At 46.4% G+C, this 27,357-nt stretch overlaps 1 protein-coding gene across 1 annotated transcript in view; it reads left to right on the plus strand.

Moving 5' to 3' along the window:
- Nucleotides 1-27,357, plus strand: part of fbn1 (fibrillin 1) — a 59,565-nt gene that overhangs the window by 11,708 nt on the left and 20,500 nt on the right. Inside the window, exons 8-35 of the mRNA XM_012814881.3 lie at nucleotides 1,065-1,190; nucleotides 3,585-3,710; nucleotides 5,640-5,792; nucleotides 6,160-6,396; nucleotides 6,585-6,725; nucleotides 7,104-7,223; nucleotides 7,425-7,550; nucleotides 8,068-8,187; nucleotides 8,877-8,999; nucleotides 9,413-9,565; nucleotides 11,387-11,440; nucleotides 11,567-11,692; nucleotides 11,939-12,064; nucleotides 12,178-12,297; nucleotides 12,418-12,555; nucleotides 12,655-12,705; nucleotides 12,907-13,032; nucleotides 13,520-13,747; nucleotides 14,624-14,749; nucleotides 15,260-15,388; nucleotides 16,331-16,456; nucleotides 18,546-18,671; nucleotides 18,881-19,003; nucleotides 19,543-19,668; nucleotides 19,985-20,110; nucleotides 26,204-26,326; nucleotides 26,585-26,707; nucleotides 26,794-26,919. Coding sequence (XP_012670335.2) covers nucleotides 1,065-1,190; nucleotides 3,585-3,710; nucleotides 5,640-5,792; nucleotides 6,160-6,396; nucleotides 6,585-6,725; nucleotides 7,104-7,223; nucleotides 7,425-7,550; nucleotides 8,068-8,187; nucleotides 8,877-8,999; nucleotides 9,413-9,565; nucleotides 11,387-11,440; nucleotides 11,567-11,692; nucleotides 11,939-12,064; nucleotides 12,178-12,297; nucleotides 12,418-12,555; nucleotides 12,655-12,705; nucleotides 12,907-13,032; nucleotides 13,520-13,747; nucleotides 14,624-14,749; nucleotides 15,260-15,388; nucleotides 16,331-16,456; nucleotides 18,546-18,671; nucleotides 18,881-19,003; nucleotides 19,543-19,668; nucleotides 19,985-20,110; nucleotides 26,204-26,326; nucleotides 26,585-26,707; nucleotides 26,794-26,919 — 3,648 coding nt within the window. The remainder of the gene's footprint in view (nucleotides 1-1,064; nucleotides 1,191-3,584; nucleotides 3,711-5,639; nucleotides 5,793-6,159; nucleotides 6,397-6,584; nucleotides 6,726-7,103; nucleotides 7,224-7,424; nucleotides 7,551-8,067; nucleotides 8,188-8,876; nucleotides 9,000-9,412; nucleotides 9,566-11,386; nucleotides 11,441-11,566; nucleotides 11,693-11,938; nucleotides 12,065-12,177; nucleotides 12,298-12,417; nucleotides 12,556-12,654; nucleotides 12,706-12,906; nucleotides 13,033-13,519; nucleotides 13,748-14,623; nucleotides 14,750-15,259; nucleotides 15,389-16,330; nucleotides 16,457-18,545; nucleotides 18,672-18,880; nucleotides 19,004-19,542; nucleotides 19,669-19,984; nucleotides 20,111-26,203; nucleotides 26,327-26,584; nucleotides 26,708-26,793; nucleotides 26,920-27,357) is intronic.

Genomic DNA, 27,357 nt, shown 5'->3' on the forward strand with positions numbered 1-27,357 from the left:
GCTGTCTGTGGGATGCTGGCTCTCCCTCCCTCCTTCTCTCTCCTGCTTTCCCCCCTCTGTCTCCCTCTGACTCTTTGTGTCTCCTTCTCCTCCGATCTCGCCCTTCTTTACTCTCCCCCCTGCTCTCTTGCGCTCTGATTTACTACACACTGCGTGTTTGTCTGTGCGATTGGTGGGGTGCATTCCTGTCTCCTGTGCAGTGCCGGGTCTGTGTTAGTTGTTCTGCCTCTGCCTCTGCCTAGCAGGCTGGGGCTTTAGTGCACTCATGAGGCTGCACGTCTGCGCGAGCACAGAGCAGCCCCCTCCGAATGCTCATCAGTGCACCTCATTCTCACGCACAGCAGTTACCTCCTCCAACACACACACACACTACACGTGTGAATGCACACACACACACACACCCATACACATACACATGCTTACACACCCATAGACATGCATGTATACTGTGGCCTTAAGATGATAATTTACATGGGAGGACTCCTGCTGGCTTGTAATTCTAGTCAGACATAAAGCCTTTCATACACATTGCGATGAAAACAGTCCAAGTAAATGACAAAGGGTGTTTGGAAGTGCTTGCACCTGTGTTTGGGGCCTGCATATGAAATACCAGAAGATAAGCAGCCTATACATTTACTCCCCTTTCAAAGGGTCATGGAATGCCCCAGAGATGACTGGGGAATATCAATAAACATGCTGCGTTATGGACTGGAGGTTCTTGATCTGTAATGCATCCGATGCCTTAGAGTTCTAGTTGCGTTTCATGCGACACTGTACACTGCCTGCGTAGTGTTTACTGTCAGGCGTCAAACAGTTGGACTTGGAATGAGTAACTTTAAATCATTACTGTGCTATACTTTGGAATGTTTTGCTTTGGGGTGAAAAAATCTCTGTCTCTGAGGATGTAACCAATGCAGTTTGGTTTCAGTGTGGTCGTGTTCATTTCTTCTCTGTGTCTCGCCCTCCATTTGTTTAAGTGATATCCTCTGGCAGATGAGTAGTTTTGGTGAGAACAAATGAGTTGCCATGACATTTTTTCATTGCGGGTTGTTTTTCCTCTGCAGATGTGGACGAATGCCAGGCCATCCCTGGACTCTGTCAAGGAGGAACTTGTATAAACACAGTGGGATCCTTTGAATGCAGATGCCCTGCCGGACACAAGTTCAACGAAATCAGCCAGAAATGCGACGGTAGATTCTTTTTATTGTCATTTGGGAGGCACACCTAGTTCAGCAACAAAACATTTACAGTGTGTTGGCTAATATCCTTAAAAGATATGTCAAAAAAGTCTTCACTGCGAGCGCAGCGCGGCTCGCAGTAGCAACTTTATTCAACTTGATGTGTCACATCCTCTCTCACATGCATCGTAATTTAAAGGATTTCATCTAGTGTTTCTAGTTTAAGAGAACTCTGTCTCCTTGTAAAAGCAACTTCCTATGGGCTGTGGTTCATTCCTCCACGCTCTTAATGTCTTAATTATCATGGCTGTATATCAATTAGACTCCAGGCCATCTTTTAAATTAGATGTAATTACATTGAGGCATGCTTTCTATTTTTAATTATTTGGTTTAATTGCTGCCAAGTTGAGGCAGTTTGGCGTGAATGCCAGGTTAAGTGCAGCACATGTGAAGTCCTCCATACGAGCGTGCTGGTCCACAGCTGGCTGGCATCCTGGAACTGAAGTGCTTCAGCAGGGCTTTGCTCAAGCCAGCAGCTGCTGCACCATTCAGGAGAGGAGTGCCACACGTTAGAAATACAACAGAAAACGAAAAGATTTCCTACATTTGTTTAGCACAGAATAAATCATTTCTTAGTCTTTAATACATCCATCGATGGTATTTTCTGTCTTGATTGCTGTGTTGGATTTTTAGCAAAGATAAAAGATATATTATTCAAAATGCCTGAAAAAAATTTGGTATTATATTTCCATGTAGCCATTACAACTCCCAGATGCTACACTACATCTAACTACACAACATTAACTCTAACAGTCGACGCGCTTTAGGTTTTCCTTGTCCCCATGAGAAGAAGGCTGAAATCACCAGTGCCGAGCTCTGTGGTCAGTGTGCCGAGTCCGCTACTGAACTCCGGGTCACTCTGCGGTTGTTTTACTCTCTCCTCACACAGCACTGAGTTGCAGCCAGGACGTACTGTAGTATATTTCCCATGTTTGCCTTCTCAGCAGGAGGCAGCGTGGAAGCTCTTTCAATAATGCGCTGCGGAGCACTAATCCATAAGTAAACTCAAGCTTCCATCCTCTGCTGGCACATACACACTGTATACGGCTTGGTCTCATGTTAAAGAGAGAGATTTTCTCTTTTTTTTTGCTCGTTGGCCTAGAGAAAATGTTCAAGTTTTTTTGGAAACCTTTCCTGGGCATCCATTCCAAAACTGATACAACTAAAGAACCTCTTCCATACCCATATTAAAGTATGCAGGAGTATTGGCTTATTAGCAAGATATGAGTTCCAGACCAGTCTTGACAATACAGTCCAATTTGATTCAATTAAATGTACAGTGTTGGCCAAGGATGCATTTGCGGTGATCATTTTCATACTGAAGTATGTTTGCACTGTTTTGCCCAGAAATAAAAAATCTGGGCCCGTATTCACAAAGCATTTAATCTTACCACTAAGAGTACTCCTACTTCGGACTAAAAGTTTCTAACTAAAAGTTTTCTCCTAAATCCTATTCACAAATCTGCTGAGACCATTTTTTACTAAGGAATAGCCAGAACTCCTAAGCTAAGAGAAAGACTCTGTTGCTATGGCTGACGTCAAGTCTCATGCGCGAGCTTGTTTGGTGATTGGTTGATGAGAAACAGGTTTGTGAGTAGGCATGCGCTTCATAGCCTGCCGCAAAGAACGTTAAACAAACAAACAAACAAACAAACAAATAAATAAGACATGAAAAAATAACAGAATAGGCTACCCACAGTATCTTCGTTTTCAAAATGCATTTGTATGATGACACCTTTGTGTAGACAGGAGCTAGTTACATTCAATTCCATTTCGGCGCTGAGTGGGTTGTTTCGGTTGGTGATGTATAGCATTCATTGTTTGAGAACTACTTCTTAGTTCTCCCAGACTTAGGTGCTACTTTAAACGCTTTACGAGGAACCTTGTAAATAACTCTTAATCAGAAAATTAGGACTCCCAAAGTCAGAATTGACACATCCATTATTTAACACACCCAAGTTATGAGCAACTTATAGCCTTTAGCTGCTTTAAGCCTTCAGGGCCCTAGAATGGTTCATAATTCTTAGAATGGTTCCGTAAGTAAGTCACAGTTGGAAAGATTGGTAGTTTTCACATCGATGTAATTTGCTGCAATCACGAACCAAATGTAGTTTGAACAGTCATGGACGATACGCCCGCCGAACAGACTCTGCATATAATATCCTGTGATCATGTTCTTTTTTCACTGTCTCTGTGCTTTCATGAGGTTAGACTTTCCATTTGAAAACTCTAGTCTAGTGTCTGTATTTATGTATTGCTTGGAGATCTCACACAAGGTGTCAGTTTGAAGCACTGTTGTTTCCTTGGAGCCAGCCTCCTCACGTTATATTTTTGTTTCTCCGGCAGACCGTGACGAGTGTGCCAGCATCCCTGGTTTATGCAGCGGCGGCGAATGTTCTAACACCATCGGCAGCTACTTCTGCAGATGCCCACAGGGCTACGACACAGCAGTGGATGGGTCTCGATGCATAGGTGTGTATAAGCAGGCCTGCAGAGGCTCCTTTTTGCTCCACACATGTAGGAAGTGCAAGTGATGAATTGTTGCAGAGTGGATAGGCATTGTTTTTGGAAAAAAAAGACTGCCAAGACGGCCAAGATAACCTGCCAAGACTATCTCAAATTAGGATGGATTTCAATGAAGATTTCTGCACAGAGAACGAAAGGTGTCAAGTTGGTTTTCCCCTCGGCCCCCTCACCTTGCTCCCCTCCCCTTCCTCTACCCCAAGCATGCAAAACTCTCGACCACCCTTCAGCCATTAAGTCTGGCTAATGACCACCACTGGATTCTGGCCCGTTCCAGTCCGAGCTTTCCCTCCAGGGAGGAACATGGGGTCCTTAAGCTGCCCCTCTGGACTCCTCCGTCCAGCCCTCGCCCGCAGTGATTAATGTGAGCTCCAGGGATGGGAACTGTGGCTGCAGATCTGCGGCTCAGGACAGGGGAGTAAGCAGAGCCGGCTCCCCAGGCACAGAGGAGGCCATGTTGAGAAGAACACTTGAACCACGGCCAAAGGAAAGAAGAAGAGGAAGGGGAAAAAAAGATGGGGAGGGGGGTGGGAGTGAGAGAGAATGAGAGAGAGAGAGAGGGAGAGAGAGAAAGAGAGGGAGAAAGAGAGTGCAGGCGCAAGCAGGAGAGGAACTCCCGGCTGTCTGAATTTAGGTCAGTAGTCGCCTGCTCATAATTCCGCAACAATGAGCTATTTTCTTGCAGGGCGGTGAGGGGAGGGATGAGGGGAGAAGAGGAGAAGAGGAGAAGGGGGGGGGTACACGGGGCGTAGCATCACGCTGTGCATACCTGCATGCCGCCGTCTCCCTTTTCGGGTCTCATTAGGCCCTTGGGCATGCCACCTCCGTGGGGCTTCCAACTCATTAAAATGCCCTGGCCAAGTCACCCGTCAAAAACCCGTCTTACGGGAATCATCCTCCCGCCCGCCCACCCCTGCGTGAATCGGTTTGTCATCCGGTGACGCTGGAAAAATTGAAAATGCGCTGCACCACGCTGTGCATCGACAGCTGCCGGCCACAGGTTGCTTTCATTTTCTTGTCAATGCCTCAGACTCATTGCCAATGACATACAGCCAGATGTCTGCTTTATAGTTCACTGTGCTCTGTAATGCTGACAAATACATCATGCCGGCCTTTTATAGTTGCGTTTACTGTAAGATGCTAGAAGCTCTCATCCGTCGTGTGGATATCACGATGATGTTCACTTTTGGGATGATTTGTGGGATTGGAATCATCTGACAGCAGCATTGGGACCACATTCTTTTTGTTCTTCCTCTTTTCACTGTCTCAACCTCTATGACCTCCCTTGTGTGTCTGAGACATGTGTTGGCCATGTCTGTCGTGTGGGAGATCACAGGGGAAGGAAGTGCAGGGACACACACAACACACAACACACAACACACGTGGTACTTTTCCCCCCTAAACCTGGTGTGAGAAAAGCCGTCTCTTATCAAGCCCAATTGGGTTCTGCCTGAGTTCTCGGAAAGCGCTACAGAGGGGGAAACTGGGTCAGAGAATTTCAGCTCTCAAACACAGCCACACACACACACACACACACACACACACACCCCCCTCCCTCACACACACACAAAGACACACACACACACACACACAGACAAAAATCCTCTCCCCCTGGAGGATGTTTGTCCGGAAGGAATGTCCGCTATGAAGCGATCCCTTCCAAATGTGCAGCCCTGCCAAGCATCTCTATCGATTTCCCATGACTGTGGAGCAGCATGAGGGGCCTGCCTCCAGTCCTGCCCAATGCCTCAGCCCCGCTTGTTTGACATGTTCCGAGGACTTAATGCGCGTCCACAGACAGCAGCTGTCCTAATGTGATAATACACCATCCCATTTGGCCACCTAATGAGTCGGGATGAAACCTGGTCTCTTCCACAGATGCCCGCGGAGGCTTCTGCTACGCCAGCATGGTGAACGGCCGCTGTGTCAACCCCAACCAGCAGCCCATGACCAAGTACCAATGCTGCTGTGACAGCGGGCGCTGCTGGTCCAGCACGGCCACTCCAGAGATGTGCCCTATGCGGGGGACAGGTGGGTGCTGCAACAGGGTCTGTATCAATTGAATGCAGCCTTGAGCCAAGCTCGTTATCTTCAGATACTCTTTTTCTGTTTCAAAGTGTATTTTACTGAAGCAGAAAGCAATTATGTATATTTTGTACCCATTAAATTACAACGAATTGTAAAATTATACTTTATTGATAGTTTATTCGATTGCTATTTGGTACTTTCAGCCTCGTAGTCTAAAGTGCTAAAGTGGGACTGTCTTGTCTGTAGGTTTTATGTTGTATTTACAATATTCCAAACAGGTCCAAACCGGTTCCAAAATCTGGATGACCAAACACTCATTTTCCAAATGTATGACAGTTATAACTGATCATAATTGCCCCTCTCCATGCAGATGAGTACCTGCGGCTGTGCACCCAAACCTCAGTTGTTGGCCCAGGTTCTGAATTCCCTGGTGGTCCAGGTCCTGTATACCCCGGTGGTCCAGGTCCTGTATTCCCTGGTGGTCCAATCATCCAGCCGCCACTCATCTCTGGTCCACCTATCCCCGGTCGTCCTGATACCTACCCCCCCGTACCTGGTCAAACTGTTCCTGGTAGAGGTGATCCATACGACCCACGCATTCCCGCTGGTGAGTCCTTTCTGAGTGACAGCAATGAATCAGTAATATAACCATAGAAGCTCTCAGTAATCATGGAACTGATCTGCTCTGCTATGGCTATGTTTTGTAAACCAAGTCATCACCCAATGAAAGGATATTCTGAGTTTTAAGAGGTTGGGTCGGAGTGACAGGCCTGCTTCTGCTTCTCTCTCCCACAGTCGTCGCGACCCAGAACCTCACCAGCATGTGTAAGCTGTATCTCAATCTCTGTCTGAACGGGCGCTGTGTTCCAACCCCTGGGAGCTACCGCTGTGAATGCAACATGGGCTTCCGTCTGGACTCCCGTGGAGAGTGCATCGGTGAGTCTGGTGAAGTATGGTGAAGTGCCCCATTAGCAGTCACCATATGCTTTACAAACACTCACACTACCTGTGCTTAAGTGACTTGACTTCCTGTATTTCCTGTCATGAGGACCACTTCCTGCTTCACAATAAAAGTTGTATTTTCAAAACAAAAGTCCCTTCCCGGTTACAATCTGACAGCACAGTGGGTATGTGGAAAGGTACAGGTTGCCTGGGGGTGGAGGCACAGACCTTTGACTTTGATTTCTGCCCAAGGGTTTTTCACTCTTTTCCACATTTTTAAAGGTTCACATTCTCTTTAAATGACCTCCTGAGGATGTTTTGTTATGTATGTGCCATACTGTGCCCGCCTGACTGAAAAGCTCTGTCCCACAGACGATGACGAGTGTGAGAGGAGTCCGTGTGTGCATGGCGAGTGTGTGAACACGGCAGGCTCCTACTTCTGTAAGTGCCCACCAGGCTTCCAGACCACAGCAACCAGGACTGAGTGCAAAGGTACGGCAGCGATGTCCTTCAGCGCTCACACTTGAACAACCCCAGGCCTGCACACACACACTAACACACACATTGAGGCAGGCCTGCACACACACAAAAAACACACACATTGAGACAGGCCTGCACACACACACACACAAACACATACATTGAGACTGACAAACACACAGACTCATGCAGTGCTCTGACTGTTCTTCACAGATCTGGATGAGTGTGTGGCCAATGGACGCATATGCAATAATGGCCGCTGCGTCAACACCGTGGGCAGTTTCAACTGTGTGTGCAATGCTGGCTTTGAGCTCACACTAGATGGAAAGAACTGCCAAGGTAAAACTACCTTAAAACTACCAATTTCTATTTTGTTATTGTGAGTATGTGACTTCTAATCTAAATCATTACAATATCATATTTCATTGGTTTAGTGTATGGTGTTTTAGTTTATTTTAAGGTTGTACGTTTTGCCAATGTCAAGTTACATTATTTCGCTGATATAAGTACTGCAAACGTTGATATTGCAGATTTAAGGCCATGTGACAATGATTATGATGTAGTATCCTTCATTTAGTGTAGCTATAGGCTTAAGCAATCATATTTATGCACTGAGTTTGATGCCATTGTAAAATGTCTTGTAAAACTGTTATTTAGATCCAGTTATCCTTCGAAATCCAGTAAAGAAACATTCCCAAGTCAATGACGTCTTTTGTTTCTATTGAATCTCTGTTGAATTCCATGTAAACTCTGGTTTCTAAAAACTGCCCAAAAGGTGTCTGTGTTGCTCAAAGTCTTACTTGCGTGACTGTGTGGGCACAGCTGATAGAAATGTTCTCATCTGGCCTCCTTTCAGACCAGGATGAGTGCCTGAGGAACATCTGCCAAAACGGCATGTGCATGAATGAGGAAGGCAGCTTCAAGTGCATCTGCAAGCCTGGCTTCTACCTGGACCCCACCGGACGCTTCTGCCTGGGTAGGTGTGTGTATGTGTGGTTTGTGTGTGTGTGTGTATGTGTGGTTTGTGTGTGTGTGTGTGTGTGTGTGTGTGTGTGTGTGTGTGTGTGTGTGTGTGTGTGTGTGTGTGTGTGTGTGCATGTCTTCATTGTTGCAGTGCCTGCAGATCTGTCCGTGAGAGGAAGCCTTGTGAAGCGTGGCGGCGTTGATGAATGCTCTCATTAATGATTTGTATAGTCTATCTCGGGGCCGCAGCCCTTCTCCGTGTCTATGCTAGCGTAAACTGATCTCTCAGCCCAGTGAGCTCAGACATAATACCCAACCCATGCATATCATGGCTTGGACCCCATTATCATAATTGTGATAACGCACGGCTTTCGCTGTCTAAGGGGCTTGGACCCCATTATCATAATTGTGATAACGCACGGCTTTCGCTGTCTAAGGGGCTTTGTGGGACTAACCAACAAAGGAGATTCTTGTCTGACTGGCTGGAGTGACTGGAAGAAATGTTTATAAAAAGGTTAATATGATTTTGTTTGTGATTTACCACAGCAAAGAGCCCCCTGAACAAATGTCATGTACAATATTTCAGAGTGGAACAATCCACTCATTGCCTGTAGTGCACTGCATGGTAGAACATCTGAATCGTAGTCTGACATCGTAATACGATATAGTCCAACATTTGGTTCTTTTCTGTTCCCACTCTAGACATTAATGAGTGTGAAACTCCTGGAATGTGCATGAACGGCCGCTGTGTGAACACCGAGGGCTCCTTTAGGTGCGAGTGTATGCCAGGCCTGGCAGTGGGTCTGGATGGGCGTGTGTGCGTAGGTGAGTACAGCCGTCACTGTGAAACATGCACCCATGTATCTTACAATACCTTGTGAAGACAATAGAAAATACAAATGTGTGTATGTCTTTTAAGTCCTATGAGACAGTGATTGTTGTTGTTCACTGTGACAATCGCATGCAGTTTTTAATGCCTTTTAGCTGTTGTGCTAAATGAGTGCGTAAACTACTGCACCCCATGTTCTGACCACAAATGAAGTTTCTCATATCGTCTTGTTATTATTTTCTAGCGTTCATTTCAGTGATGAAATCATGTTAGGATTGTACATAGATGACAAATTTGTACAAGTGGTTTCTTATTTGTTTCTCCCCCAGACAGTTTTCTTTGCCTCTTTTCATTTTAATTTTCTCTCTGACTAATTGTCCCTTGGCTCTTGTCTTGTCTTGGGCTTCAGACACACACATGCGCAGCACATGCTACGGAGGGTACAAGCGGGGACAGTGTGTCCGGCCCTTCCTCGGCGCCGTCACCAAGTCCGAGTGCTGCTGTTCCAACCAGAACTATGCCTTTGGGGAGCCCTGCCAGCCGTGCCCACCTCAGAGCTCAGGTATGTTGGAGAGCCGTGCCAGTCGTGCCCACCTCAGAGCTCAGGTATGTGTGCTCTCCAGATGAAGCAGCTATGGCAGGGGAGGGCATGGTGTCAATAGCACAAGAATGATGTCTTCCTTATTCCTTTAGACCCTCTGAAATGCTTTTTTGAAATGGTCTATTTGTTTGAGTCCTTTGTTTTGTCAAGGTAAGTCCTGGCTGCTTCCTCACGACGCTTACACACGAAAAGAAAACATATTCGATGTGTATACATGAACAACATTAAATCTGTACCCACCGCCAGCTGAGAAAAGGATTCTAGTTTGAGAGAGGCAATTATGACGATCATGATGATATTAGTCAAGCTAATCTACAAAAGATCTTCCTGAAGTTCTGTAAGATCTATAGAATTTCCGTGCGGTTGGAAAACACAAAGGAGGCTTTTGGTACTGCCCTCCAAATAAAATCTCACTAATGTACCCACAAGGCTTCCATGCAATGTTTTTAGTAGGCTATTTTAATTAGTGCTCTATTATGATACCCAGTTATGAAAACCTCCTTCTTGTGCTGATGCTAAAGATAGCCAATGGTCAATTTTTACTGCTCTCTAATTGTTCATCATATAATAGCTTGGAAGACTGGTGATATTTCACACGGACTCAGGCAAGCTATGCCTGTTTAAATTCTTTCTCCAAGAGTCACAATTTACTGTGCAGTTTAATAAGAAAATCTAACTGGACCTCTGGTTTCAATCATCAGAGAAAAGGGTAAACTGCCCACAGAAAAAGTACACTTGAAATAACCCTCCCTTACCCACTACTTTATAAAACACGTTACACTAAATGGGTACAGGCAATTTTGCTTTGGCTGCACTGGGCATCAGGCATACTGCAGTGGAAACTGAGTGTGTGGCTTTTCTGTCCCTCTTGATTCTTTTTATTATCGACAATGACAGGAGGACGGAGAACAGTGAAGCCGAAATAAAAACACCATTCCGTTTTGTAATCGGCAATGAAATATGACATTATTAGTAGAAATGCAGTTGTCGTACCTCCGTGTTGAGGAGCGCAGCAGACTCCGCTGTGAGGTTAAGACGAGTCTAGCAGGCTCCAGGGGAGGAGGACGGTGAGCACGGGGCAGTGGGCACCACATGATGGATAGTGTTACTTGTTTGCTTACGCAAGTTCCACAAGCCAAAGAGACCAATGGTTAGTCTGAAAAAGTCTGCCTTGGCTTGACCCCATATAAAAATATCAGCAGAAAATATGTGTCTGTAGCCAAATGTTGCATGACGCTCCTGGGGGTGAGGTGCAGACCCCACAGGCCAGTGCGTGGACATGGAAAACAATCTCTAAATGATATGACACGAGCTGTTGCGTTTATGTTATTTCTCAGCTAATTCTCAAACTCAGCTAATTCTATTTAGAATTGTTTCATAATCCAAGTATAATTCCTACGTAATTCCCTTATGAAGTCATGAAACGTCTAAACAGATGAACCCATAACGTGTACACGTATCGATTCTTTCGTTTTGCACGTGTTTGGTTCTTCATCTTTTTGATGTCTTTTTAAGAAATCCACCGAGGCTCCATGTCGCCACAAGTAAAACAGCGATTTCTCGTTAGTTCTGCCCATTAAAGTCTCAATATCAAAAAGACGCCAGGCTGCACCACATTAAGCAGGCGAGTTTTATATACACTAAGGCCAAACGCGGGAGCATGGAAATGCATAATGACATGGTATTAAATGTCTTACTGGATTTTTACAAAAGTTATATTTTTTATTCCATTATTGGCTTTGGGTTTACACTGAGGCCGCTCTGTGTGTATTTGTCTTCCAGCGGAGTTCCTGGCCCTGTGCAGCCACGGCCCTGGCACCACCACTGACGGCAGAGGTGGGATATGCATGGAGGAACAACAAAACAATCAGAGAATGGCTGATTTGGAGACTGAAATGTGATTATGAAAACGAGATACTAGTCCTAGAAAACGAGTCACCCACGTGTTTATTTATGTTCCAGATATTAATGAGTGTGCGCTTGACCCTGATATTTGCCAAAATGGAGTTTGTGAGAACATGCTGAGGACATACAAATGTAACTGTAATTTGGGATTCGAGGTGGATTCTACTGGCAAACAATGCGTTGGTATGTATCCGTGAAACGTATAAGCACTCAACTAAATGGACTAGATATAAACTGCAAGAATACATTTAAAAAAAAGTGATTGTGGTTCGAATGTTTCTCATAGAGTGCATTTGCCACTTACAAAACCTAATTCAGTCTCGGGGGAAGGTGGCAGAAGGGGGAAACTTTGCTATATTCCTGCCGTTTAACTTTGTCATGTGTGTGACTCCATGCAACCATCTCAGCACTCTTCTCTTCTCCTCTCAGACATTGATGAGTGTGCTGTGAACAGACTTCTGTGTGACAACGGGCTGTGCAGGAACACTCCAGGCAGCTTCACCTGTCAGTGCCCCAAGGGCTTTCTTTTCGACCCTGAGACAGACGTGTGTGAAGGTGGGTCACACCTTACTGTGGTAAAATGTCTTTTTTTTGAATTTCCCATAACTTGAAAAACGTTTTGTGGTATTATATTCTTGGTTTATTTTGGACGGGTCTTTTCCATGCAGACATTGACGAGTGTGAATCGAGTCCTTGTGTGAACGGCGGCTGCAAGAACAGCCCCGGGTCCTTCTTGTGCGAGTGCTCAGTTGGCAGCACGCTGGACAGCTCTGGAACGCAGTGCATTGGTACGACATCAAAGCTTGGAGAGGAATGGCGTTTTGCAGATGTATTCTAGGTGTCTTCGTTTTATGGGTTGGGTTAAATATATTCTTAGGGTAACCCTTATTTGAACTGTAAACCAACAGAGACCAGCAAAGGAAGATGTTGGATGAAGGTAGTGAATGGCCGCTGTGAGATCAACATTAATGGAGCCACCTTGAAGTCCCACTGCTGTTCCACGCTTGGCGAGGCTTGGGGCAGTCCCTGTACCAAGTGTGAGCCAGGTAAGATGGACATCGATCTGTAGATCTTTGTGTCTGAAGTATGCGTGGGCATTCTCGGTGGTGTTTGAAAATTAATGTTTTTTTTTTTTTCTCTTTCAGATCCATTCTGCACAAAAGGGTTTGCCAGAGTTAAGGGATCAGTATGTGAAGGTAAGTCCAGAAAGCAAAAAGCTATGACTAAGCAGAGAAAAAACATTTCAATGTGTCCGAATGCTTCGGTCCATCATATTGATTTGCACTATCCTAAGAAATGTATCAAAATTGCATTGCATCAGTAACCTATTTCTGTCCTTTATTAATGTAAGGCTGTTGACACAGACTGCTTTTAACTCCTCTCTTCTCTGCTGATAGATGTGAATGAGTGTGAAGTGTTCCCGGGCGTTTGCATCAATGGCAAGTGTGTGAACACGGTGGGATCTTTCATCTGCCAGTGCCCCAGTGGCATGACCGTGGACGCGGCTGGGAGAACCTGCATTGGTAGGTCCACCCGACGGGACGGCCCTGACGTGTCTCCGAGTCACTACTGAACACCCCCCCCCCCTTCGACCCATGACATCCCCGCTAATGGATTTCATTTATAAGAAACCGTAAATGTAATTATAGTGGAGTGTAATCTTGAGACCCGAAATTGAAGCTATAAATATGGACTTGGCTGTAGCTAATGCTGTGACTCAACTGTTATTGGCAAAACGTGACGGGCTATGAACCCTGGAGCTCATGTCTGTGCATGTGTGTATTATGTTTTTGTGTGTGTGTGTGTGTGTGTGTGTGTACGTTTGTGTGTTTGTGTGTGTATGTTTGTTTGTGTGTGTGTGTACGTTTGTGTGTGTGTATGTTTGTTTGTGTGTGTGTGTACGTTTGTGTGTGAGACTGTATATATGTGTGTGTTTGCGCACGATCATGGACACGTGTGTGTTTGTGTGTGTGTGTGTGTGTGTGTGTGTGTGTGTGTGTGATTTTTCAGACTTGCGGACTGAGCAGTGCTACCTCTCCCACGAGGACGAGCGCTGCGGAGCTCCCATTCCCGGACGGCACCGCGTGGACGGCTGCTGCTGCTCTGTGGGCGTAGCCTGGGGCCCTGAGTGTGACGAGTGCCCAGAGAAGGGCAGCAAGGAGTACAACCTGCTGTGCCCACGCGGGCCGGGCTTCTCCCACAGGGGAGACTTCATCAACGGAAAGCCCTTCCTCAAAGGTAGGACTCTCAGACAGGCTGGTAACAGCATTCAGATTCTGTTATCATACAGAAGTCCTCAAATGCATCACGTACATGCCACCTCTTACCTCCCTATTCCCACCTACACTTGTTAAACAACCCTATACATTATATACGTGAAGGAGAATGGAGAGCCAGCTAAGAGGTATTGGAACATAAGGTGAGGCAAATGAGATATTGTATCGCCCTTGAGGGGTTCATTTTGCAATAACAGTTTAATAATAGCAGTTAGACATAGTGTTAGCTTACTAGCTTCAGCACGGTCCATTAAAACTCCATTGGTGGCAGTGTGTCGTTTCCCATGCCTATGATACACAGTTCTGCAGACATCTGTACAGACCTCTTAACGTCTTAGACTGACCAATCAGAATTGGGTATTCCACAGAGCCCCGTAAAGGACTGACCTGAAGTACGCACTCATACAGAAACCCCAGCCTAAAACCCTAGCTTTACATGCATCTCCTCAGCATGATTAAAAACATGCACTCCCCGCGGTCAAGTGAACGCAGGTTTACAGTGACCGCGCAGGAATCCTGGTGTATATGGTATCCCAGGAGGGCTGTAGTTTAACACAGTCCACACACCCCCCCCCCCCACTACCACCACCACCCTCCATTCACAGCCATCTGATATCCACTGCTGCACACCAGGTGCATCAACATCTGCAAGGCTTACTTGCACTTTCTTTGGTAGCGGTGCCAAGTAGTGCACACATAAAAAGCACCTTAGACTGGCGCTGTGTGTCAGACTTCTGACAGAAATGAGCTCGCCGCGCTGCTGCCGGCCTCCGGACCTGACCAAGTGTCACCTCTGCCAATCCATTTATGCTGTCTGTCTGTCTGTCTGTCTCCGCAGATATCAACGAATGCAAAATGATTCACAGTCTGTGCACCAACGGCCGCTGCAGAAACACCATTGGCAGTTTCCGCTGCAGGTGCGATAATGGATTTGCCTTGGACTCCGATGAAAGGAACTGCACAGGTGAGCTCATGGTCTGAGCTGCTATTCCAATTCCCACTGTTTCGGCTGAGTTCCGCCGCTAAATCCGCTAACTAATGCTTTCCCCAGCCAGGTGGCGGCTTGTGTAAGTGTACAACTACAATTTCCATAGGCAGCGGCAGTCCATCAAGCCTCATGCTGGACTGTCTCAATGTTACCACTGTCTGAAATATATGTAGTGCTTCCTTCATATGCGCGCGCACACACACACACACGCGCGCGCGCGCACACACACGCGCGCGCGCGCACACACACACACACACACACACACACACACACACACACACACACACACACACACACACACACACACACACACACACACACACACACACACACACACACACACACACACACACACACACACACACACACACACACACACACACACACACACACACACACACACACACAGATAGGCTACACACAAACATACACTTGCATTCAGGTGGGTTGTTTGGATCTCATTGTACTGAAATCTGTCTTCTCTAGATATCGATGAGTGCCGGATCTCCCCTGATCTCTGCGGTCACGGCTCGTGTGTGAACACGGCGGGAGACTTTGAGTGCGAGTGCTTCGAGGGCTACGAGAGCGGCTTCATGATGATGAAGAACTGCATGGGTGAGCTGAACGCTCCCAAACTCCACCACCTCACCGCTGAGACGTGACGTTTCGCCTGCTTTATTACAACACAAGCATGCCCGCCCGCTGCACTGCAACATACCTCAGACAAAGTACCCTTAGCCTGGTTAATGATCCTCAAAGGGACACTCACATGCAAATAAAAGAGATTTATTCACACCGTTTATCCGCAAAACAGGATGGGGATCCCAGTCTGCCAACCACCTAGCCCAAGGCACTGCCATGTAATTTAAATGTTTTTTTTTATTCTTTCTTTTTTTTCTCCTTCTCCTTTTTTTTCTGCGGCTTGAAATGAGTGGCTCGGCAGAATAATTGGCCGGGCTCATAACGGGACGTGTGCTTGTAAGGCTGCTCAGGCAATTTCCTTGAAAGGGTCTGTGCAGCATGTTGAATCAGCTTTATGGGAATCACAGTCATGCGCTTAAAAGCGCTGCCTGTGCTCCTCAGCTGTGTCGACACCGAGCAGAACCCCCCCCCACGCGCCGTGCCAGGATTCCCCTTCCATTAGAGAAACACGCCATCGTTCAGTGGCCCTCCTCAACTATTTTTATACACACAATTATCCCCTCCTCACATCCTACCATCTGTGGAAATGTTTGTTGATTCATCTATGACTTCTTAAAAATATATACATTTATATTAGTTTGCCAGGACACCAGGCTCCCATTATCTGTTTTTCTCTCTCTGTCTTTCCTATCTCTTCACTTCTTTCTTTCTTTCTCTCTCTCTCTCTCTCTCTCTCTCTCTCTCTCTCTCTCTCTCTGGTGAATTCATTACAGCTGTTGCTGAGACTCTGTGATACACTCTAAGCACCTTAGACTTAGAGATGAGTGGAGAAGAGATTGAAGTGAGTGATGCAAGTGTTTGTGTCTGTGTGCCCTGGCGCCTTGCCCCCCCCCCCCACCTACCCTTTCCTCCCAGACATCGACGAGTGTGAGCGGAACCCTCTGCTGTGCCGTGGCGGCGATTGCGTCAACAACGAGGGCAGCTTCCAGTGCCTGTGTCCGGACGGCCACTCTATTGCCCCAGATGGCTCCGCCTGTCTAGGTGAGTGAGTGGGATCGGTGGAGCCATGCCACGGGGTTCTAGGAACCAGCTCGGATGTCGCCACTAAATGTAAACCAGCGGAGTGCTGTGTGCCGGCGACGCTGCCAGAACTTTTGAGCAACGCTTCGCACGCTCACAGACAGGACGGAGAGCCGAGTGAGTGTGGGGTGGGTGGGTGGGAGGAGGAGGGAGGGGTCGGCCATGATGAAACAAAGAGGTTCATTTACACTGTGGGTGTTGCGTGTCATTATTGCTGTCTTTGAGATAATGTGTTAAAATTGCTGTGAAAATAAATAGGCACTTAGCACTCCCATAATGACCGTGCCAAAATTGGATGATGATAATGATGAACACATTTTCAAACAATGGAAGAGTTTTTTCATGTGGAGTACACAAATCAGTTATCAAACACGACCTTAGGCGTGCCTTTTTAATCAGCCTTTTTAATGCGGCGGCCATTTGGTGAATCCGTAAAAACCCGCTTAGTCAAATTGGACCACTGTCAAGCCACAGTTGGGCATGCATGCAGATGTACATGGTGTCCAGGGTGGTTGTGCCACACGTGTAGATGAACATGTTTTGGCCCTGGTGTCAAGTGGTGCGAATGAGTCCATGTGTTTGTGTCTGTGTGGGTGTGTGGTCTTTTCCTGGTCTGCCTGATGGATGTGTTAATAGGCCCTTGAGATAACAAAGATACAGAGTATTTAGACGTCTCTCTCTTTTTTTTTTTGTCTGGGGTGGCGGTGATGTCTGGTGTCTGTATGTGTGTCGGTGGGTGTGTGTATCTGTGTGCGTATGGGTGTACGTGTGTGCGTATGCATGTGTGTTTGTCTGCATGTGTGTGGTTTATCTGGAATGATGGGCGTGTCGAGGGTGAGATAGAGTCTGTCGGAGTGAAAGCCTGCGCTGGCAGGAAACGTGTTTTGAGAAGGCTTGCTTAACTCTAAGTGGATGGTGAAAGCCTTGTGTGCATTCAGAGCTACACTCTGACATGCTGGGCTGGGTCCTTATTTTATTTCACTGAAAAAGCCCGGGCGTCATTGAGGGTTTTCTGCGCTGTGTGCACGTGTGCTGTGATGTGTTGAGACAGAATGTTAATATCCTGTGATATTCTGATCCTTTGTGTGCTTTGCTATACCAATTGGGTGAGTGAGATGCATGGCCCTGTTCCATGCTGTGCTCCTCTATAGAGTGCTATGTTGTGTCATGGCAAACCGTCCTATAGTCTGCTCTTCTCTTCTCCCCCTGTGCCTGGTGCACTGTGCCATGCCACGCCAGTAAACCACCCTCTTCTTCACTGTGCCCTGATTTTGTGAGGCACTGAACTCCAGGACAGCAGATGGAAAGCACTTCTTTCCAACTAAGTCCTTCACCAAAGTTCTCCTCCACATGAAAAGATAAATACACACTGTTGAAAGCAGCAGCACCCAGCTGTATCCAATCACAGTAAAGGCCTTATAAGAGCATGCCTCTCACGGCTGCCTGCCCTAAATGCCTCTGGAAGTTATATTGTACCAGTGATCTGAATATAATGGTGTGATTATACTTCTAAAGTGAAAAATTCATCATTTTGACCACATGTGTGTGAAGACCTCAGTGGATGACCTCATGCATGTAAATTATTTGTGTTGCTGGTATTGTTTTATTGCGGGGATGAATCCTGGGAATTAAACAAACAAACAAACAAACAAACAAGGCTGACTGCAGTCAGTTTTTTATTGCACGAACAACTCACAGCAACACACACGTGTTATATATATTTAGGCGACCAGGACACACTACACACACACACGCACACGCAGGCCTGAGGTCGCCGTGAATTCTTGCTCTGCTTTTTTCCCATCCCGGGACGTCCTTCCTCCAGGACCCCCCAGGAGCAGTGGGCAGCTTCTCAGCGCCCGGGGACCAAGTGAACCGTCCGTCTCGGTCAGGGACGAACAGGATTGTTCTGTTCTTTTTGCAATTAGCGAGCAGGAAAGACTTTAAATGCTTTTATAAGCAGTGGCCACCATCCTCACGCAAGTGCTTTACCAGATGTGGAGGTGCATGATGAAAAATATCTAATAAAATGTGTTTGTTTGTTCCACAGACATTAACGAGTGTGAACTGAGTGACAGGCTCTGTAAAAACGGCCAGTGTGTTAACATGATCGGACGCTACCAGTGTTCCTGTGACACCGGATACAAATCCACGGAGGACAGGCTTTCTTGTATAGGTGAGAAATACATACACCTTTCCATAAAACATCCCTTCGTGTGTTGTTACAGTTAGCATAATAAGGAAAGATGGTGTGTTGTTACAGTTAGCATAATATTGAAAGCTTGTGTGTTGTTACAGTTAGCATAATAATGAAAGATTTGACATCTGGGTGATGGGTGAACATAAAGTTTCACAGTCACAGCTCTCTGTGCCCTCCTCTCGCAGACATCGACGAGTGCACCATCCAGAATGGCGGCTGTGAGACGTTTTGCACCAACTCGGAGGGCAGCTACGAGTGTAGCTGCCGCAGTGGCTACGCCCTCATGCCTGACTTGCGCAGCTGCACAGGTGAGTCACTCCACCTCTCAGCCCACATCTGCGGGCCTTCTAGGCCAGGTGGAGTCCTGGTCACCCTGCCCCCACCCTCACACACTCTCCACAACTCCCACAGACAGGCTGAGCGAGGTCGGAGAATGAGCACCGTGTAACCTCAATGCTCTAGACAACCACTTTTTTTATGTCGCTGAGAGTATGCAATAAAATGACTTGATTTAATAAAGGTCTCATGACTCAATAGTCTATTCAAGACCTCATGACTTTTATTGCCCTGGTGAGAAGGGTCAGATACAAAACCTCTTTAGATAGGAAATTCCCTAGATGGATTAAAGGTATATAGCTGAAATAAAGTCAAACAATGACCGTTGCTAAGCTATTCGCCAGCTGTTGCACTCCTTCACAGATGGCTGGTGTGTTTCCATGGTATCTTGTGGAAATGGTTGCTGTCTTACTGTAGATACCAGGAATGAAATAACCAGGTCGCACACATAGAGGCCATATTTATGCTAGCTTGACAATGCTATTTGCCCATTGTTTGTATGTTTTCACAGACATTGACGAGTGTGAGGAGAATCCAAATATATGTGATGGGGGCCAGTGCACAAACATCCCGGGTGAATACCAGTGTCTGTGCTTCGACGGGTTCATGTCCTCTGAAGATATGAAGACATGCCTGGGTAATCTTTTTTTGTTCAAGTTTCACCCATCCAGTGCAAAAAAAAAATACTCCATTGTGTTTTCTATTCACAAATCAGAGCTGATGTGTTTTTTCAGAATGAATGGTATGCGACTAGTTTTGAGGGTAATCACAACAGTGCTTGCTGGGAAGGGGAATGCTTGATATTTGGGAGAAACATGACAAGAGCGATGTATAAGATTGAAACCAGATCCTCCTCTGGCACAGTTAAAGAGCACCGGTCCTTTTTTGGTCTGAATAAATAGTTCGTATTTTTAGGTTGAGCAACCTCTTTTCCCCCTTGCTTTGTTTTGAAGATGTTGATGAGTGTGAGCTCAACCCAAACATCTGCCTGAGCGGGAAATGCGAGAACAGCAGAGGCTCCTTCATCTGCCACTGCGACTTGGGCTACTCCGTCAGGAAGGGCACCACCGGCTGCACAGGTAACATGCTCACGGAAAACATGCCCTTCATCCTGGAAGAATGCCACAAGTACACAAACATGAGGAAGAATCCTGTGGCATGAACCTAAACCATACAGTTTGTTATTGGTAGCACTACTGAAATGAACTGTTTGTAGCTAGCCTTTCTTGCTAACATTCACCAGACAGCCACTGCAGTAAAACATCCCTATTTCTGCCTGACACTTTTGAACTTGAATGGTTAATGTAGAGCTGTTTTTTAGGCTGGTGGTTACATAACCCATGCAGAAGTGATTTTTCCTTTTTTCACAGAGCATATTTATGTGACAGCTAGTATCACAATAAAATCCCAGCTAGCCGTGGAAGCTAGCACCTAGCTTTAAAAACACAGATGCCAAGAGGTTAAGTGATAGGAGTGGAACATGAGTGAGCACATGGATATGACGGGTCACTTTCACACCTAACAAACTTGGTCAGGGCAAGGAAGACAGCCCACTGATTGAGTTTAGAGCACAACTCTGCATGAATGAAAGAGGTCTTTCTTCCAGGCGGAGTCGGACGGAGCCTAGTCCCCCCCCCCCCCCCACCACCACCACTTGAGAACGCAGATGGATGATGTCAGTCAGATGCCATATGGAGGCGAAAGTTTACTGAGTCAAAAGGAAGCTGCCAGTAATTAAACAGGAGTTTAAAGCAGTGGAGCAGTGAGGCAGAGAGGGGTAGACTTGGCAGAGGGTGAAACCCCCTTTCCAGTTAATCGTTGCTTGACGTGCTTTGGCCTATGCTTACTGTAGAACCCTCTTTCCCGACATCTTCTTGGTAAAGAGTGACTGGATTGGCCTTGACCAAGGGCCCACCCAGCAACCCAGCAACATAACTTAAGGAGGAGACATAGTACACACAGGGGCTGTTATTCTGCCAAGGCTCCATAGTCAGAGCTTCAGTCGAGCAGATGTGACATTACAGTAGCTGCTCTCAGCGTACGGATGTCTGATACCGTATCTGTGAAGCTGGCCTGTTGTGTTGGGTCATCCCTGCTTGGCCTCTCACACGCTCCTATAGGCTAAAGGCCGTGCCGCCGCATGCGGTGCGTGAGGTCACCGGGAACTCATGTTGGCTGTTTGGCGAATGGCGTATGCCTCAAACTACGCGTTGTTTGTTCCTTTGTTGTCCTTTCATTAACTCCAGTTAAACATTACGTTATGGTTGGGCCATTTCAATAAAACATAATAACCATTCCAAGACAAATAAATAAGGCGATCGAGGGGGGAACTGGAAGTTCCTTTTTTTTCCTAGCCCTATCGCATCACTCACAGAGTGTTTGGATGAACTCTTAATGGAGGCGTGAGGACCATAGAGGTCGTGAGAGCTCCGTGTCCACAGGCAGTGGGAAGGACATAGTTTTGTTAATTGGTGTTAACTGATGATAAGTGAATACAAGCCAAAGAGGAAAGCTAATACCAGACAGCTGCTGGAGAAGTTTGATAGCTGCATTTTATATGCAGCACACACAACCACACACTACCAACCCACACATGCACACACTTAGGTCTCAGTGTTACAGTCATATACGTTGCTTGATTTGTGTGTGTGTGTGTGTGTGTGTGTGTGTGTGTGTGTGTGTGTGTGTGTGTGTGTGTGTGTGTGTGTGTGTGTGTACAGAGATACAGATGTTTCTGCCAGAAGGCCTGGTGCTGATAGGGGTAGTGCAGGATTGGTGATGTCACTGTAAATGTGAAGGAAGTGAGGTGGAATCGTCCTAGCATGGAGGCTAATGGGGCCATGACCTTCAGAGAGAGCGAGAGAGAGAGAGAGAGAGAGAGAGAGAGAGAGAGAGGGGGGAAGAAAAGTGAAAGAGTGGAAAGAGAGTGTGAAAGAGAGCTGCCGACAGAGAACAGCAGAGCAGCAGGAGAACAGAAAGGCCAATATGGTCCACAAGAGAAACCCTACAAGATGAGCATGTGTTTCTATGTGTGTGTGCACGCGCGTGCGTGCGTGTGTGTGTGTGTGTGTATAGGAAAGAAACCCTACAAGATGAGCATGTGTTTCTATGTGTGTGTGCACGCGCGTGTGTGTGTATAGGAAAGAAACCCTACAAGATGAGCATGTGTTTCTATGTGTGTGCACGCGCGTGTGTGTGTGTATAAGAAAGAAACCCTACAAGATGAGCATGTGTTTCTATGTGTGTGTGCACGCGCGTGTGTGTGTATAGGAAAGAAACCCTACAAGATGAGCATGTGTTTCTATGTGTGTGCACGCGCGTGTGTGTGTGTGTATAAGAAAGAAAGAAGGGGGAAAGAAAGAGGGAGTGAGACTGTGTGAAACCAAGACGTGTGCACGTGACGCTCAGCCGCCAACTTTCTGGGTTTTATTAGCAATCCATCTGCATGACTCAGTTGGCCTGTCATCGCCGATTGTTTCCAGTTCGACAAACAAACAAGTGGGACCAAATCATGAAACAACCTTCGGAGAATCCCCCCACCCCTGCTCGGCAGCTCAACAAGCATTCCTATCCTACGCAGATGTTATTTGCCATGTGTTTTAATGAAAGTATCGTAGGGGAGTCTGGAGTGGAAAAAGCATACTAAGTTTTTGGTCCATTTGATTGGAATTTAGACCTTTGGATAATAATAGAATGGAGTTTACAATCGAACAAAGGAAAGTGAACAAACAAGATCTCCTAAATGAAGGTAGAAAGCCCAGCTTTAGTAAAAGTTTGTGAAAGCAGCATTCTGAATGTGAAATTAAACACTCAAATAACATTTGAATTTCCTAAACATGATACTGTCTGATGTAAGCAGACACTTGTTTGACTTGTGGTCCACCCTAGAACACTATTACTTCTAATACTTGAAGAACAGTCACGTTCTTTACTCAGAATGTGTAAATATTCCTCCTCAGAAATGGGACTTGATATGATCCATCTCTATCAATTAAGATACTGGAATTCCTGCTTGCTTGCAGACTGAATTGGCTGCCTGTCAGGATAGCAGGACGGTCAAGGGGGATTTTATGAAAGTGTATAATCTTTAACCAGTCATGAACATGCACACACGTGTTGGCCCCTCAACACACATCTGACCTCAGGCCTTTAAATGAGAGCCACAAGAGTTTCCCACCACTTCTGTAGCTTGCACTTACAATGGCCAGATTAGTTTCCATTTGACGATAAAGAACATGGGTTAACCACCTTCAAAAAGCCAAAGTTGGAATTGTGACCGTTACGATTTTACTGGGCCCTTTTGACACTTAGGTAAAGCATGGCCATGACTGTGCTCCACTCCATTTGGAAATGGAAATGTCAAGGGCTGGGTCCTTCCTTCACCATGTTGGCTTAAGCGCGCCCTCACTCTGACTTGATCCAGCTGCAAATGATTGCCTATGGGGAATAATCCCCACCTCTCTCTCTCTCGCTCTCTTCCACACTGAGTATTGCTGCACGTATAAAGATAGGGTGGGAGCCCATTTGTCAAGCACAGGGGTTTACAAGCTTAGGAGTGGCCCTGTGTACTGTAAGTCCACATTAAATCACCCTCGGAGGGCCCTCTTTGTTGTGCACATGGGATGTCCACTGTGTGCAGCAGATACGCTTGAAATCTCAGCCCTGTCTAAAGTCATGGCTTCCCCCCTGCCTTTGTGAGAGACTACCCTCCCTCGTCCATATGCAAGGCATTAGCCTCGATTTTAAAAAGGCGCAATCTGAATTTGCCATTAGGAGAGGTGAACTGGCACGTGAGTGAGACACAGATCTTTCTCCTGCTCTCTCTCTCTCTCTCTCTCTCCTTGAGCAGACTGGGCTGCACTGCGTTGGAGGACTGCTTTCGTTTTTTTTTTTTTTTTATTGCTGGTGGAGTTTCCACATTCTTTGCGTGCTGCAGTTGTTTTCATGATCCCCCTCCTCCTATCCTGGACCCCCACATTTTGTTTCAAAGGTTCACAGGAAGCATCTAAGCATCTGTAATCATATGAATATATCCAAGGCATCCTGTAATCAGCTCACAACATCTCTCAGGCCCTCACATTAACACAAGGGCATCTTTTTTTCATGGGACCAGGCCTCAAATTTGCACAGTGAAAATTGGATGCCCTCCTCTCTCTAACGAGATTGAGCATGATTATGATGTTTCGCTCTCCTTGACTTTGGAGCGCCTGAATGACAGATCACAGAAAGTGGAGAGAATACCGAGTCAAGGAAAAACACACAAGAGAGAGAGAGAGAGAGAGAGAGAGAGAGAGAGAGAGAGCAGTCTGAAGTCTTGGTGTGGCAGTGCCTGGCCTCCACTCATTCCTCTCACGTGAGCCTTGCCTCTGTGGAGTTACAGCAGGCAGCAGGCCAGGGATTGTTTCACATGAAAGTTTTCCAGATGCTTCCAGAGTCAGTGTACATCTTTTGTTATGTGCTCTGAACTCTCTCTTTTTCACTGCAAATAATCTTCATCTTGCCAAAGCCTATCATCTTATATCTACGCGATAAATCTTATTCATCTTGACCTGAGAGTGCTCAATGCAGAAATCCACTTGAGATATTTAGAAATATACTAGATCTGAGGGGATATCAACTTAAAAGCCCTTTGTTCTAATCAAATGTACTTATCGAGCTATACTGGAAGACCATCATATTTTCCCTTAAAATCAGATATTCTTCATTTCCTTTGAGATTTTTACAATAGTTACAACGTTTTAGGTGTAGTTGTCTTTTAATATGGGATTTTTGTTGTAATATAATTTGGAATTTTATTTAAGAAAATAACTATTTGTATCTCGGCAACAGGGTCCTCTGGATAAAAGCCTTCAGAGAAGCTCATAAATCTCACATGGCATTAAAGACTACATGCAGCAAAGTTTTAATGTTACAAACAACACATTCATAACATATCTGTTTTGTGTCTTTTAGCCAATGTATTAGACACATTTGCATGATGCCTGAAAGACCCCTGCTTCCCGCGAGATGGGAGGACTCATTGTGGATTTAGCCCCGTTTAGTCCATTGAGAGAGCCTTAAGCAGACCTGTCAGGTTTTAGCATGTCATCCCCTGTGTCATGAGAATCAAGCTGATGTGTCCCATTTATATATGTCGATCTCCTTGTGACTCCAGTCCAAAAGGAATTCAATGATTATTTTCGAAACCCTCCGTGTTCACTTGTTTTCTCCACTAGAACATCTAGTCCTCAAACAACGGCCGCACTATAAAAAGACGATAGTTTATATGGCAAATTAGAGCAGGCACGCCATTGTGCTTTATTAGAGTCGTATTTGAAGTCGAGTGAGTCTTGTAGTTTAGGGGGTGTGGGACAGCAAACATTCACCCCGGCCTCAGCTCCAGATCAACACGGAGCAGCTCCTGCCAGCTGTGTTTGTCCGTGCGGACGCCTACGTCACTTGGCAACCGAGCGTGTTGCTTTTTAGGACGGTTTCGATTAGCAGGGGATGGTGGGAGTGTTGTGACATCTCCTTCTTCATCCGTGCCGAGGACCTCTCACCCCGCTCCCCCAGCTATATACAACCTTGCACACACACACGGGACATGAACACCAATTAGGGGCAGGCTCGTTGAACCCAGGTGGGGGCAAGAGAGTCGCGCTGAAGGGGGGCAGTGGGGCAGCTGATCCAGGTCGAGTGCAGCCTCCCACGGATGATGGGGGGGGGGCAGGATGTGGGAGTCCCTTGTTCCCGAGCGGACAAAGAGACTGCCTTTCTGGGCATTCCACGGCAGGCCAACAGTCAGGCCCGTGTCGTACCAGTGCCGCTCCAGTTGGAAATAAGTTTGTTGCATTCTTGGAGGATTAGATTTGCTCTATTAAGTGCTTCTGCGGTCAGGAGGCTTGATAGCGAGCCCAGAGATACCCTGCAGCTGAAAAGCAGATCAGTGCTGCTGCTTATTTCTCCCCTTATGGGGTGTGTCATTGAGCAGAACATGGCCCTTGTCCGTGTCCAGACTGCAGAGTCAGTGTCCATTAGTCATTATTAACTAACACATGTAGGTTTCTGCATTTGTTCAGTTTTCTTTGTGATTAAATGTCCATCAGCTTCACAAAACAGCAACTTCCGCCTCTACCCCCCCTTAATCTGTTAAGTCAAGCAGCTGAAACGTCTCTTCTTGAATTGTTTTTTAGATATCAACGAATGTGAGATTGGCGCCCACAACTGCGACAGACATGCCGCGTGCACCAATACAGCAGGCAGCTTCAAGTGCAGCTGTGCCCCGGGCTGGATTGGTGACGGGGTGAAGTGTACAGGTAAGAGCCTTCCGGTCAGAGGATATGAACACTGAGATGAGCCCATTCATTATCTGTCAGGACTGATCCTGGAGCCTGGAGCCATCAGTAGTCTGAGGTCATGTCCTGGGTTGCACAACTCCATTTCCTGTTTACCAATACTACGAGTACTAATCCCTGAGCACTCTGGCCTTTGGCAACCTGTCAGACTTTAATATTTCTGTGACTCCAGTGTGTGTTGTTGTAAGCAAAGATGACTTATGTTAACGTGTGTTTCAGATCTGGATGAGTGCTCCAACGGCACCCACATGTGTAGCCACAACGCTGACTGCATGAACACCATGGGTTCCTACCGCTGCGTCTGCAAGGACGGCTTCGCCGGCGACGGCTATTACTGCTCAGGTGTGTGCCAGATTTAGTCCCTGATTTAGTATTCCTGCCCCAGACAATTCACCGTAACCCAGTGGCTGCCCCTCTGGTTTTTGCAGATAGTGACGAGTGTGCAGATAATGTGAACCTGTGCGAGAGCGGCCACTGCTTAAACGTTCCCGGGGGCTACCGTTGTGAGTGTGACATGGGATTCTATGCTACCCCTGACGGCAAAGCCTGCGATGGTAAGGACACTCTCAGATGGCATGCTGTAGTTCTGTGTCTGAATTCCCCACAGTCATATTGCATTTGTGTAACTTCTACCTGGCATCATATGTTGCAACTTAATTAAACATGTGCAAAGGGCTGTAACAAACTGCTACCTATATTCTTGAGATCACTTGTGTTTTTAGTTGGATGACTGAGCTTACATAAACATTTTTAATAGTCTTTTACGTCTGTTTACTCAGTCTTAATAACCATTTATGAGTGAGTGTTAAGTGTATAAATGTTAGTGGATCTAACAGCTTGCTGTAATCAGCTGCTTCCAGCAGAGGTGTGGGTTTCCTCTGCAGGGCTTCATCCTGCCTCTTTGCCCCAGAACTGTCACTCCGCTGTGGGGTTCACACGTCCTCTCTTCCCCGCGTTCTGTTGATTTTCCCCTCCATCCCATGATCTGCTAA

The sequence above is a fragment of the Clupea harengus genome, chromosome 6 (assembly GCF_900700415.2).
Source record: "Clupea harengus chromosome 6, Ch_v2.0.2, whole genome shotgun sequence".
Lineage (NCBI taxonomy): Eukaryota > Metazoa > Chordata > Actinopteri > Clupeiformes > Clupeidae > Clupea > Clupea harengus.